General features: G+C 45.2%; 1 protein-coding gene across 5 annotated transcripts in view; it reads right to left on the bottom strand.

Annotated features, from left to right (window-relative positions):
- The window catches only part of LOC115168594 (rho GTPase-activating protein 39), a 135,139-nt gene that overhangs the window by 8,361 nt on the left and 111,611 nt on the right, over nucleotides 1–15,167 (bottom strand). For 4 of the 5 annotated variants that reach the window (XM_029724000.1, XM_029724003.1, XM_029724005.1 and 1 more), the window contains 2 exons: nucleotides 9,123–9,196; nucleotides 4,800–4,999 (listed from right to left, as the gene is read on the bottom strand). In XM_029724000.1, the coding sequence (XP_029579860.1) occupies nucleotides 4,800–4,999; nucleotides 9,123–9,196 (274 nt within the window). Of the gene's footprint in view, nucleotides 1–2,177; nucleotides 3,028–4,799; nucleotides 5,000–9,122; nucleotides 9,197–15,167 lie in introns of those variants that run through there. The other variant, XM_029724001.1, reaches the window with a different exon arrangement.

A 15,167-nucleotide genomic window follows, 5' to 3' on the forward strand; every position in this document is an offset into this window, starting at 1 on the left:
GACATGAGAGAAGTTCGCTATTTCATCTAATATGTTCAAGGAATGCATGATGATGTGCAACATGTCGAAATAGGATCGGGAATAATCAGATATATTTTTTGGCTCTTTAGAGATGAATTTGCCTGCATGTTTTTTCTGCATATTGGCCTAAGCTATGCCTATGGTACATCATTTACCACCTGAGGAAGTGAGGACTCAAAACACAATTAGCTAGATTGCTAACTCTAAATATGATATTGTTGCTAGATGGAAAACAGAAAGGGAAACGCCGCACACTGCTGCTCATGCTCCCAGGTGAAATGTATTTACAACAACGTTTCCACCCTTAGGTCATCAGGCATTCACATCCCAGTTGGGGGTGGAAGGTCCTATATATAGGGGCAGTACTCAGTGACATAACTTCCTGAAACAGTAAGTAAGAAAATGTATAACATAATTTCTAGATAGCCATGCAATTGATTTAACTGTAAATTGAATGTCCTACAAAAATATTCTATTGGTAGGCCTATATAGGCTACTTGATGTATTCACTGCAAATGACAGGGTCCTCTCCATTCTGCTGGTACATCATCTCAATTATATACTCTGTTTGGGGTGTTGTTTCTTCTATGTTGACAGTTGAGAAATAATTGTTATACTCACATAAAGCTGAAACTACTATGTTTTAACTTCTTATAGCTGGGTGGCAGTATTGAGTAGCTTGGATGAATAAGGTGCCCAGAATAAACTGCCTGCTACTCAGGCCCAGAAGCTAAGATATGCATAGTATTAGTATATTTAGTAGGAAACACTCTGAAGTTTCTAAAACTGTTTGAATGATGTCTGTGAGTATAACAGAACTCATATGGCAGGCAAAAACCTGAGAAAAAATCCAACCAGGAAGTGGGAAATCTGAGGTTTGTAGTTTTTCAAGTCTTGGCCTATCCAATATACACTGTCTGTGGGGTCATATTGCACTTCCTAAGGCTTCCACTAGATGTCAACAGTCTTTAGAACCTTGTTTGAGGCTTCTACTGTGAAGTGGGGGAGAATAAGAGCTGATTGAGTGAGGGGTCTGCCAAAAGGGCATGAGCTTCAGTCATGCGCACACCTGTGAGAGGTAGCTGAGTTCCATTGCATTTCTAAATACAAAGGAATTCTCCGGTTGAAATCTTATTGAAGATTTATGATAAAAACATCCTAAAGATTGATTCTATACATCGTTTGACATGTTTCTACGAACTGTAATGGAATTTTTTGAGTCTTCGTCTGGCCTGTGCGTCGTGAATTTGGATTTGTGAACTGAAGGCGCGAACAAAAAGGAGGTATTTTGACATAAAGGATGGACTTTATCGAACAAAACAAACATTTATTGTGGAACTGGGATTCCTTGGAGTGCATTCTGATGAAGATCATCAAAGGTAAGTGAATATTTATAATGCTATTTCTGACTTCTGTTGACTCCAACATGGAGGATATATTGTATGGCTTGTTTTTGTGTCTGAGTGCCGTACTCAGATTATTGCATGGTGTGCTTTTTCGGTAAAGCTTTTTTGAAATCTGACACAGCGTTTGCATTAAGGAGAAGTTTATCTAAAGTTCCATGCATAACACTTGTATTTTCATCAACATTTATAATGAGTATTTCTGTAAATTTATGTGGCTCTCTGCAAAATCACCGGCTGTTTTGGAAGCAAAACATTACTGAACATAATGCGCCAATGTAAAATGAGATTTTTGGATATAAATATGAACTTTATCGAAGAAAACATACATGTATTGTGTAAAATGAAGTCCTATGAGTGTCATCTGATGAAGATCATCAAAGGTTAGTGATTAATCGTATCTCTATTTCTGCTTTTTGTGACTCCTCTCTTTGGCTGGAAAAATGGCTGTGTTTTTCTGTGACTAGTTGCTGACCTAACAATCGTTTGGTGTGCTTTCGCTGTAAAGCCTTTTTGAAATCGGACACTGTGGTGGAATTAACAACATGTTTATCTTTAAAATGGTGTAAAATACTTGTATGTTTGAGGAATTTTAATTATGAGATTTCTGTTGTTAGAATATGGCGTCCTGCACTTTCACTGGCTGCTGTCATATCGATCCCGTTACCGGGATTCCAGCCATAAGAAGTTTTAACAACGGTAACAGTTGTTGTTTTAAAAATGGTGTCTTTCCCGAAATTACATTTCAAAATGTTGCTCAACTGTCAGTATACTTGCCCTTGCATTTCTCCTTTCACTCTGTGTGGAAAGGGGTGGAGCAGGAGTGAGAGCCTGCAGCGAAACAGGGACAGGGCAGATCCTTGCTCTCTCCTCTGGCAATGGCCCAACTCGCACAGGCACACGCACGTGACGTGCACACGCAGAAGCGCACATGTGGATAGCTCTCTTAACATCTTAAAGTGGCCTCAAGTATACTTTGATTTTCATTTGTTTTCTGTTTTTGCTGTGGTGGCAACAATTAAGCAGTGCCACTGAAGACACTCAGTGGCATTTTTTAAGACCTTTGAAAACTGAATTTAAGACTTAAGGCCTTTAAATCAGATAAATGAATGTAATACTTTTTAAGGACCCACGGACAACCTATTGATGTTGATGCCTCTGCAGATGTTGATGAGATCGGACTCTAAATAGAACAGTCACATTAGCCTCGGCAGTAGTTAGTTAGCTAGCTAGCTAATGGTTAGCTAACATAACCTAACAAAGCTAATGTTAGCTTGCAAAGTTACAAATCACATCGCTAGATAGCAGCTGGCTAATTACATTGATATGTTTTGGAATGTTTAGCCAGCGTATTATGAAAGCTAGCTAGCTAGCTCGATTTTGGTTTAGATAAATACATTTAGTTCGCTAGCTAGCTAGGTAAAGTTATCTACCTTACCTCAGCTTGTCCTTTTTTCCGCTGCACTGATGTTGGCTGATCGGATGCCTTCCCCTCTGAAGTGAAGGGAATGGAATAGCATCACTTGTCAACGACCGACGACATACCAACTCCATCAGTTGAGACGTCAGTTCCGTTTCAAAATCCTCTGGCTGAAAGTGCTGACTACAAACAGACATTTTGATATTTCTCACATCAATTGGATATACCTTCACGGAGCTGTCCTCCACGTCCTGAAATTGTTATGAATTCTGGATATTGTGGTTTGCTTACAACCAGGAAATGTAGCTAACCCGTTTCTACCGATGCGGACACGCTTGTATTTGCGTGTAGTGAGGGAAAAAAATGCTTTAACACATGATATGCTAATATCATGTTAATAACATTTATTCTGAAAGAGAGCAGCTGTGAAATTTCCCTTTAAGCTGCCCAGGGAAGACCAAAGCCATGTATTTAATACATTGCTCTGGGGACAACCACGGTATCACTTCAGCATGTTGCCGTGGTCTAGTCCACATGATCCCAGGTGGACATGGTTATACAATACCACTCAGATATCATTTGTGAGAAAGGCGTTTCATGTCCGCAGACACGGACATAGCAGTGCTACACGTCTGGAGGTATCCTTTACATGGGGACTGATTGTGCCAAGGATAAAAACCAAAGCAAAATCACTGAGCCACAAGGATAACACCAGTCATTCCCCTGACACCGGGATCCCTGTCAAGTAAAAATAAATAAACCGTGCTGCTCAATAAGAAAACAACAATAAAGACAATCCTCTGACAGCAGGGTTTAAAAACAATGTCAGGGTAGAATTCCTGTCAATGTTCAAATCACACACCAGACTGAAGGGAGATGTGAGTGACAAAATGAGAACTGTGACAAAAAGGGAACTGTCTTAAAATATGTTTACAGTATCTCACATAACCTCCTGTTTGTTTTATGTACAATCCACAGTCTGTCAGTATGTGATGAGACCTTAGCCAAAGAGGAACTTACACAGTGATGGTGTGCAGAACACTGGGCTCTAAATGTACTTCAATACAAACAGAATGGGAGAGAAAGAGGAAACTCTGCCCACTGTATTTACATTCACATACACAGGCATAAAACAATGTCTTTAATCATCGGATGCTTTTATCTGAAGCATGAACGGCCAAAAGCTTCATTTGGTGGATTTTCATTATTTGCTGTGTGACAGGGATTTAGTCTGTGAATTTGTATCATTTGGTAATGTCAAACATATTAATGTTTGTTTGAACTACCATTTCTCTGTAGGACCACCCAGTCTGTCTGAGCCATGAGCAGAGCTTGGGCCCGAGTTTGAAGGGGTCTTCAGAGCGCCAGACATCTGTACCGATGCCCCAGGAGAGGGTCTGAATCAGCGAGAACAGCGTACAGTCATCTCCTCCATTTTTCCTCCTCAGCCCAGTCAGTAAGGATTAACCTCCCCAGGTTAACCAGACAGGGTGTTTGTTTAACTGATTAACATAGCCTGAGATCAGAGGAGAAAGAGCCTCACTTCCTCCCCTCCCGGCCAATGGGAGTCTCTGATGAGGCTGGTCCTATAACGCTGCTGGCCTGGGGCTGAGAGAAGGAGCAGAAGAGTTCTGTCTGTCTGTACTGCTAATTACTGCTGAAACAAAGGCTCTGACCCAGTCTGGTTCTGCATACCATGTGTGTCAGGGATGGCTATACTGTATTTTCTCCCATGATGCACGCCTATCTTTCTTTACCCCATAACGCTACTTACCCCGTCAAAGTGATCCTCATCTGTGGAGACCATTTCTGGAACCCTAAGTTTATCCAATTCTACCAACATTGCTCTTCTCCCCCTATCCTTCCACCGTGACGCCCACCCCTTCTCCCAGGAGCCGAGCCTGGTGTGGTGGTATGGTGATGTGGTGGTATGGTATGGTGGTGTGACTCCTCACCTGAAGATTCCCTCTGTCTGGGCCCCTCCCAGGGCTAGGACGTACTGAGAAAGCTGCACCTGCACCCAGGGGAGCCTGCGCTCCGGGAACAGCTCGTTCTGGCGCTCCATGATCTCCTCCAGGGCACTGCCGAACAAGGAAGGAGTCACGATGGCATTCCTCCCCTGGTCTAACTCCTCCAGGGTGGGCTTCCTCAGACCCTGTGGGGGGGGGGGGGGGGGGGGGGGGGGGGTGTGAGTAGGAATAAGGGACCTGTCCCTAAACACAGCTCTAGAAAGTCTATTGATTTAAGCTTAGAACTGGTTTTAAGCTGACTCTTATCTAGGTACAGTGTCTATCTATGTAAGGCCCAGGTGGAGTCGCTCACACTACTGTAACTTCCCTACTGCAATCACAGCTGAACTGTAGGTCAGGTCCCTCATATACAGAAAGAAGTAGACAGGAGACACCCAGCCATGTTTAAAGCCCAGCTTCCATCTCAGCAGCTCCGAGGGGTTAAATAAGGTTTAAAAGAAAGAATGGCGCTGGAATGTATAGCGGACATTTTAATGGGTCCTGAACAATTCTGCTATCTTGTGTGTTTTTTCCCCCCACAGATCTTAACAGTTTTTTTTACATAATGTTTCAGCCATCGCTTCCTATGACCATAAAAATAGCTTCTGGACATCAGAACAGCGATCCCTAACCTCGATTTGGATGAAGATTTCTACTTCAATGAGTCAGCGGCACATACTGCTTACCCCAGACCCCAATCCCCTGACATTCAGACGAAAAATAAACTGCGATATAGATGAAACTATGGCAACAAGTAAATAATCATCCTCTACCCTCTGTTCAATTGGTGTAATACTAAGGAGGTCTCGAGGTTCTGCTCGCCTGAGTTAAAATACCTCATGATGAGCTGCAGCCCATGCTATTTACAATTTCTATTTTTTGTAGCTGTCTATTTACCACCGCAAACCCATACTGGCACTAAGACTGCACTCAACGAGCTGTGTAAGGCCATAAACAAACAAGAAAATGCTCATCCAGAAGCGGCGCTCCTAGTGGCCGGGGACTTTAATGCAGGCAAACTTAAATCAGTTTTACCTAATTTCTACCAGCATGTCACATGTGCAACCAGAGGGAAAAAAACTCCAGACCACCTTTACTCCACACACAGAGACATGTACAAAGCTCTCCCTCGCCCTACATTTGGTAAATCTGACCATAATTATATCCTTCTGACTCCTGCTTACAAGCAAAAACTAAAGCAGGAAGTACCAGTGACTTGCTTAATACGGAAGTGGTCAGATGATGTGGATGCTACGCTTCAGGACTGTTTTGCTAGCACAGACTGGAATATGTTCTGGGACTCATCTGATGGCATTGAGGAGTTTATCACATCAATCACCATCTTTATTTAATAAGTGCATCTACGACGACGTCCCCACAGTGACCGTACGTACATATCCCTACCAGAAGCCTTGAATTACAGGCAACATCCACACTAAGCTAAAAGCTAGAGCTACCACTTTCAAGGAGCGGGACACTAATCTGGACATTTATTTAAAATATCCTGCTACGGCCTCCGACAAACCATCAAACAGGCAAAGTGTCAATACAGGACTAAGATCGAATCCTACTACACCAGCTCTGGTGCTCGTCGGATGTGGCAGGGCTTGCAAACTATCATGGATTACAAAGGGAAATCCAGCCGCAAGCTGCTCAGTGATGCGAACCTACCCGAGCTTAATGCCTTCTATGCCGAGTGACGCGAGCCTACCAGAGCTAAATGCCTTCTATGCCCAGTGACGCGAGCCTACCAGAGCTAAATGCCTTCTATGCCCAGTGACGCGAGCCTACCAGAGCTAAATGCCTTCTATGCCCAGTGACGCGAGCCTACCAGAGCTAAATGCCTTCTATGCCCAGTGACGCGAGCCTACCAGAGCTAAATGCCTTCTATACCCAGTGACGCGAGCCTACCAGAGCTAAATGCCTTCTATGTTTGAACCATGAGTGAGAGCACCAGCTCTGCGTGGCCGGTGTAAGTAAGATCATTAAACAGGATTACCAGGACACGCACTCCGAGCATGTGCTGACCAGCTGGCAAGTGTTTCAAGCAGACCACCATAGTCCCTGTGCCCAAGAATGCCAAGGTAAACTGTCTGAATGTCTATCGCCCCGTAGCACTCACATCTGTAGACATGAAATACTTTGAAAGGCTGGTCATGGCTCACATCAACAACATCATCCCAGACACCCTGGACCCACTCCAATTTCCATACCACCTCAACAGATCCACAACTGATGCAATCTCAATTGTACTGCACACTGCTCTTTCCCACTTGGACAAATGGAACACCTTCGTGAAAATGCTGTTCATTGAATTCAGCTCAGCATTCAACACTACGTACTGAACACCTCCCTCTGCAACTGGATCCTGGACTTCCAGACGGAACGCCACTAGGTGGTGAGGGTAAGCAACAACACATCCGCCACACTGACCCTCAACACGGGGGCCCCTCAGGGGTGTGTGCTTTGCCTTTCCTGTACTCCCTGTTCACCCACAACTGCATGGCCATGCACGACTCCAACACCATCATTAAGTTTGCCGACGACACGACGGTGGTAGGCCTGATCACCGACGACATTTAGACAGCCCATAGGGAGGAGGCCAGAGACCTGGCAGTGTGGTGCCAGGACAACAACCTTTCCGTCAACATCAGCAAGACCAAGGAGCTGATCGTGTACTTCAGGAAACGGAGGGCTGGGCACACCCACATCCACATCGACAGGGCTGTAGTGGAGCGGGTCGAGCTTCAAGTCCTCTGTGTCCAGATCACTAAGGATCTATGATGTTCCAAACACACCAACACAGTCGTGAATAAGGCATGACAACGCCTCTTCCCCCTCAGGAGACTGAAAAGACTCGGCATGGATCCTCAGATCCTTAACAAGTTCCACAGCTGCACCATTGAGAGCATCTTGACTGGCTGCATCACGGCGTGGTATGGGAACGGCTTGGCATCTGACTGCAAGGCGCTACAGAGGGTAGTACATATGGCCCAGTAAATCACTGGGGCCGAGCTCCCTGCCATCCAGAACCTCTATAGCAGATGGTGTTAGAAGAAGGCCGTAAAAATTGTCAAAGACTCCAGCCACCCAAGTCATAGACTGTTCTCTCTGCTACCACACAGCAAGCGGTACTGATGCAGCAAGTCTGGAACCAACAGGACCCTGAACAGCTTCTAACCCCAAGCCATAGGACTGCTAAATAGTTAGTCTGAGTAGCTAGTTGATTAACTATTTAACTATCTGCATTGACCCTTTTTGCAATAACTTTTTTTGACTCATTACATACGCTGCTGCTACTGTTTGCTATCTCTCACTTTATTCTTGGTTATATGTATATACTGTATCTACCTCAAAGACCTCGTACCCCTGCACATCAACTCAGTACTGGTACCCCGTCTATATAGCCAAGTTATCATTACTCATTAGGTATCTAATATATATTTTATTATTATGTGTTTTACTTTTCTATTATTTCTCTATTTTCTTTCTCTCTGTATTGTTGGGAAGGGCCCTTAAGAAATTATTTCACTGTTAGTCTACACCTGTTGTTTACGAAGAATGTGACAAATAAAATTTGATTTGAAATATAGCCCCCAGTAAAAGTGCCTGGCCTGGGGCTGCAGTAAGGCTGCAGTGGGCAGGCTGTGGGCTGGCTGATTACAGGGTGGGACACAACAGAGGACAGGGTGGAGGTTGGGAGATGGCTGCTCTACTGGCTGTCTGATGGAGGGGTGGTTTGGTAGGCACAAGCTCAGACTTGAATCCCCTCTTTAGATCCACGTGTCCAGTGGGGATTTGGGAGAGAGCGGGTGGCGGAGGGGGTCTGAAGGGTTGTTGTAACGCCCCCGTCTCAGTTTTGGTTTACAGATTAGTGCCTATTTTGCTGAGGACTCCTAACGGCTCAGTGTGATGATTGCTAACACATGTGTGAGCTCCCAGAATGCCTGGCTTCATAGCCGACGCTAACCTCAGGGGCAACACTAACTCACTAGAACAATAGAAACATTCCACTTCTCTTTGTCTGCTGGGAGAGTTGGAGTTCCTAGATCATTTAGATAATTAGAATATAAAACTGCAGCAGAATGTCTGGAAATGAAATGTCAATCCAGTCCAACAGTGAGAGATTGAGCAGTGAGTGATGGAACAGTGAGCGATAGAGCAGTGAGCGATGGAGCAGTGAGCGATGGAGCAACCCCCCTCTGTCTTTGTATTCCTTGCATGACATCCCTCCCTGGCCATTTTAATAGTGTTTTAGGATGACCTTACCTTTTTGCCCCCAGTGACGGCGACCTTCTGCAGCTTGCGGTAGCAGTACTTGGCATATGTGCTGATTGGCAGGCCTGGAGAGAGGGGAGATGACAGACACCATTACTGACCAATCCTGAGGCAGTAATACAATTCGTTACCATTTTCTATCTGCATGTGAAAGTCCTCAGTGTCAGTTCCACAGGAGTTTGGAGTAATACCCGGGGGTCATAAACCACACCGACAGAACATGTTACCAATGAATCATCAAAACCAAATCTGTTCACCACAGGGCATTTTGGATATCAGCTCTGCTGCACATTCCAGGAAAATCCTGCACAGTCACCATGGTGTATTATTACCGTATTATCGAGCTGAAGGGAGCAGCTGTACCTCAAGGTTAAAGCCACCAAGATATCAAACACTAAGTATTACTATCACAGATAGTATCACAGATAGTACTGCTACTGTTATTAAAGCACTATTACTACTATCATTATTGAATCTGCATTTTTAATTGTGCTTCAACTGCTTCTACTTTAACTGCCAGTCCTACTACTGTCTATCAGAACCCTTTGAAGAACCCTTTTTGGTTCCAGGTAGAACCCTTTTTGGTTCCATGTAGAATCCTTTCCAAGAGTGTAGAATGAGCGACTGAGGTATTGGCCGGCCAACACATTTTTTTTTCTGTTGTCCTTACTCTGTGAGAACCAGAGTTCATCTTGGCTGCAGACCCTGGTGCTGAAACTACATCACACAGATTTATGGCAAACAGGTGAAAGTCGTTCACAGCCTGTCCTCAGCAACAAAACAGCAGCAGGAGGTTTGGCAGAGTGTTAGCTGAGTTGAGTTTTGAGAGACTACGAGAACCTGAGGCTTTAAAAAGGTTTTGCGATTGTCTCCTTTCGTAAGTCTAATGATTCACACACATAACTGACATGGTGTTGATTTCTGGTGGGGGGATTTAACTTTGTTCTTTCTCCTCAACGGGAATGAGATGGATTTCAATTATGAGGAAAAGTAATTCAATCACGGGACAACTTTACGGCTTCATGAAACAACAAAGAGAGAGGAGGGGTGCTGACATATCAAAGTAAGGTCCTCAGGGGGAAGAGGAAAGGAGGGGGGACTCAAATTGGGCAGGTCCCAGAGACCAGGCGAGGAAGAGAAAATGGAACACTGACAGGGCTGTCGTTCATCAGCCCGCCCAGGACCTAGTGTTACTGTAGCACTGTATCGGCTCAGAGGACCAGACACCAGACTGGATAATACTACTGGGTCATTCACCTCCGAGCACAGCTGTGAGGGCTCATGGCCAAGCAGGCCTCAACAGGGATAGTCAGAGAGGTGACCCGTCACACAGCCTGATGACCTCAGTCCAGAACAAACCCTTTAACTTCTCCTCCTCTTCTGACCGTGTTTACAGTGTTGTCAACATAGTGGATGGAGGGCTTTTTAACAGAGAAGGAAAAGAGAGTTTTATAGGAGTTGTTTTAGGCAGAAGTCCTCTTTTATTTGGCTGTAAAAACACATATTTAAGAGGCAGGGCAGTGGTTTCACAAGCCCCTGTCTCTGCTCTCTGATCTCTGTGCTGCTGACACACACATCGCTGCAGGACTGCAGGACACACACATCGCTCTGGCTCAGGACTGCTGCTGGGAACACCTGCTACAAGATCTGCTCCTTCCTTTTTTCTAGACCTTATTGTCTTCACATCCCTCGTCTTCTCTTGTCCTCTTTTATTCACTTCTCTCCTCACTCCTCTGCCCCTCACAATCCTTCATTTATTTTCCTCTTCTCTAATGGTTTCTGTACTGTTATTCTCTCCTGCTCTCCTCATCTTTCCATTTTCTCCTCCTTCCTGAGCATTCCCCCTCTCTTGCTCTCTCTCTTGCACTATTTCTCTCTGTCACACTCTCTTTCTCTCTTCCTCCCCTCCTTCCCAAGCATTCCTCTTTCTCTCTCTCTCCTCCTTCCTGAGCATTCCCCTCTCTCTCTTTCTCCTCCTTCCTGAGCATTCCTCTCTCTCACTCTCTCCTCCTTCCTGAGCATTCCTCTCTCTCACTCTCTCTCCTCCTTCCTGAGCATTCCTCTCTCTCTCCTACTTCCTGAGCATTCCTTCCTTCTCCTGTGTTGTTAGGGTTGGAATGACAAGCATGTGGGAGCGGTGGACTGATTTCCCCTCTTATGTGTCAGATGATGTTACTGAGGCACATAGCCCAGGCAGGGTAGAGGGCTGGCTTGTACCACTGAGCACCACGGTTAAGACCTCTGAGACTGTTATTAAGGCTCTGAGAGACAGAGAGAATCCTGTGTTGCCTTTCCACTGCCTGGGGGTTGTAATCCCTATATGATACCACAAGAAGACAGAGAGAGGACAGGGTGGGGGGGGGGGGGGCTACATGGACGTGTGTGTATGAGTCTGTTACCATGGCTGTAAATGTGTTTGTATGCATAAAAAAACATACAGAGAACTAGGGAGTTGATGTGGGGGATGGGGGGCATCTATAAAGCAGGTGACATAAAAGATCAACAGTCTCTTCATTACTCTCCACTTGTAGCCTGTTTGTGTCTGTGGCCTAAGTCTCAGCTGAGTGTCCAATGGGATCCAGCGATCCCACGCTAAACAGGGACAGCCAGGGCCAGAGAAAAGATTCAGAGGAAACAGAGAGTATTTGCATACAAATAGTTGGTGGTGTAACGGCCAACCTTTAATCCTCCACAGAGAGAAGAAGAGGCCCCAGACACTCCACTCCTCTGGCCCACGCTCCTCTTGTACTGGGGGCTTAACTGGGCTTGGTCCACTGTTTCATTTCCAGGACACCCACTGCTGCCACCACAATGCCTGGCTGCCCAGCCTGTCTGAGGCCCATGAGCCGGCCCCATTGTCAGCCACACGTTCTTAAACGTGCCACAGAGAGATCGGACTCTACCAAAACAAACCCCCTACGCCCTATTTCTCCTCTTTTGATGAAGATCTGGAGCCGAGGCCCCAAACTGGCACCCAGAACAATGCCCACTCAGCAGCCTGGGCCCAGAAAGGCAGCTGGTGAAGCCCACAAAGATGCCACCTCCCTACCTTCAAAACATTCCAACGACCATCCCCATCCAACCGCTCCTCCCCTTTATCCTTACCCGTGACAACACTCTCACACAGACAGAAGTTCCCCATGTCCTAAGTGACAACACTCTCACACAGACAGAAGTTCCTCATGTCCTCAGTGACAACACTCTCACACAGACAGAAGTTCCTCATGTCCTCAGTGACAACACTCTCACACAGACAGAAGTTCCTCATGTCCTCAGTGACAACACTCTCACACAGACAGAAGTTCCTCATGTCCTCAGTGACAACACTCTCACACAGACAGAAGTTCCTCATGTCCTCAGTGACAACACTCTCACACAGACAGAAGTTCCTCATGTCCTAAGTGACAACACTCTCACACAGACAGAAGTTCCTCATTTCCTCAGTGACAACACTCTCACACAGACAGAAGTTCCTCATTTCCTCAGTGACAACACTCTCACAAAGACGGTAGTTCCATATGTCCTCAGTGACAACACTCCAGGGCAGATGTGGAGAACAGAGTGACTAACTGTTTTCTACTACAGTGCGGGGAGGAGAGTCAGTCAACAACCATCTCAACCTCCCACAACTCTCCCATGCTCTATAGTCTCTTAAATGATGTAGGAAAGTGGAGTGGACTCTGTCACAGTACTAGTACAGCTGGTAGCACAGTGAGTGGACTCTGTCACAGTACTAGTACAGCTGGTAACACAGTGAGTGGACTCTCTGTCACAGTACTAGTACAGCTGGTAGCACAGTGAGTGGACTCTCTGTCACAGTACTAGTACAGCTGGTAGCACAGTGAGTGGACTCTGTCACAGTACTAGTACAGCTGGTAGCACAGTGAGTGGACTCTCTGTCACAGTACTAGTACAGCTGGTAGCAGTAGCACAGTGAGTGGACTCTCTGTCACAGTACTAGTACAGCTGGTAGCACAGTGAGTGGACTCTCTGTCACAGTACTAGTACAGCTGGTAACACAGTGAGTGGACTCTCTGTCACAGTACTAGTACAGCTGGTAACACAGTGAGTGGACTCTCTGTCACAGTACTAGTACAGCTGGTAGTAGTAGCACAGTGAGTGGACTCTCTGTCACAGTACTAGTACAGCTGGTAGTAGTAGCACAGTGAGTGGACTCTCTGTCACAGTACTAGTACAGCTGGTAGCACAGTGAGTGGACTCTCTGTCACAGTACTAGTACAGCTGGTAGTAGTAGCACAGTGAGTGGACTCTCTGTCACAGTACTAGTACAGCTGGTAGTAGTAGCACAGTGAGTGGACTCTCTGTCACAGTACTAGTACAGCTGGTAACACAGTGAGTGGACTCTCTGTCACAGTACTAGTACAGCTGGTAGCAGAAGTGGCGGCTTGATTACGCTCACTGTGTAGTGCCACAAACTCAACAGAAATGTAGTAATGATTGAAGTTTAAACTATGAAGCCTGTAAGATTCGTTGACAAGCTAGTGGTGCTCATCCTGTCAGCTGATCTATGAGACTTGGTAGGCATAGATTGTGTAGCCCTACTGCAGCTACGGCTGCATTTCAGATACACGTCCTAGTGGGGAGCATATCTTTCTTGTGTTATTATATAAAGCAACGGTTGTGGATGTGTACGTCTACATTTCAAATAAACGTGTGTACATTTGAAGAGCAGTAAGACCAATCTGTTGTTAGTGCTTTAAACAACACATGGATTTAAAATGCCCCCTCAGGCATGTCATCCTGGAGCCGGGCCTGGGACTCTCTCTGTCACAGTACTAGTACAGCTGGTAGCAGGACTGGGGATTACTGTGCGATGGGATGTGGTTTCAGTCTGGGTCTTGGTGTGGTAGACGCAGTGTGTTTGTCCTCAGGGTAGAATGCTGCATCATGAGACCAGCAAAGATGCTGGGACACAGCTGTGAGGAGCCACCTGATTGTTCAAATGAACCCACTAGGGCTGTCCCCGACAACAACAACAAAAAATATTGGTCAACCTTTTCTTTCAACCAATTGATTGGTCAACCTTTTCTTTCAACCAATTGATTGGTCAACCTTTTCTTTCAACCAATTGATTGGTCAACCTTTTTAAACGTGTATTTTTCCATATATAGACACAGCCTATGTGTTTAATAAAATCAATCATATGCACTGAACTTGTCTGATGCTTTAAGCACACCATTTGATTAAATCATTAAGACACACAAATTACTCAAATAGAGCCAGATATCAAGGTTGCCTAATCAGAAGCAAAAAAAAACATTTTCCCGACCCTCTTACTACTGCTGCTGGCCTTTGCAGATTCTGCCTTTATGCTCCAGAAGTTGCCGGTAATAGGCTACACCAGGGGTCAGCAACCTTTCCATTTGGAGTGCCAATGTATCTTACCATTTCTACCAATCTGCGTGCTGATCATTGCCGATGTGTGTGCATCTCTTTGGAGAGGGATGTGCCTTGTACATCTGAGCTACACTCACCTTAATCTTGGACCATGGTAAAACCGCAGCCTCCTCAATTGGATTAGTCGATTTAGACAGGTGCAAATCAGACAGGTGTCTCAAGAAAAATAAGATATATTTGCAACTGCTTGACAAAAAAAATCTTGGTCAACCAACGGCCTATAGACCAAATAATCGACCAGTTGACAAAATGGGGTCAGCCCTAGAACACCCAGAATCAAATGCCCTTAAATAACATCAACTGCAATGTCATGACACCAGTGGTGTAAAGTACTTAAGTAAAAATACTTGAAAGTACTACTTAAGTAGTGCTTTTGTGTATCTGTACTTTATTATTTATATTTTTGACTACTTTTACTTCACTACATTCCTAAAGAAATTATGTACTTTTTACTCCATACACTTTCCATGACACCGAAAAGTACTTGTTACATTTTGAATTCTTGGCAGGACAGGAAAATGGTCTAATTCAGAAACTTATCAAGAGCCCATCCTGGGTCATCCCTACTGCCTCTGATCTGGCGGACTCACTAAGCACATGCTTCATTTGTAAATTATA

The sequence above is a fragment of the Salmo trutta genome, chromosome 30 (genome assembly GCF_901001165.1).
Source record: "Salmo trutta chromosome 30, fSalTru1.1, whole genome shotgun sequence".
In the NCBI taxonomy this organism is placed as follows: Eukaryota; Metazoa; Chordata; class Actinopteri; order Salmoniformes; family Salmonidae; genus Salmo; species Salmo trutta.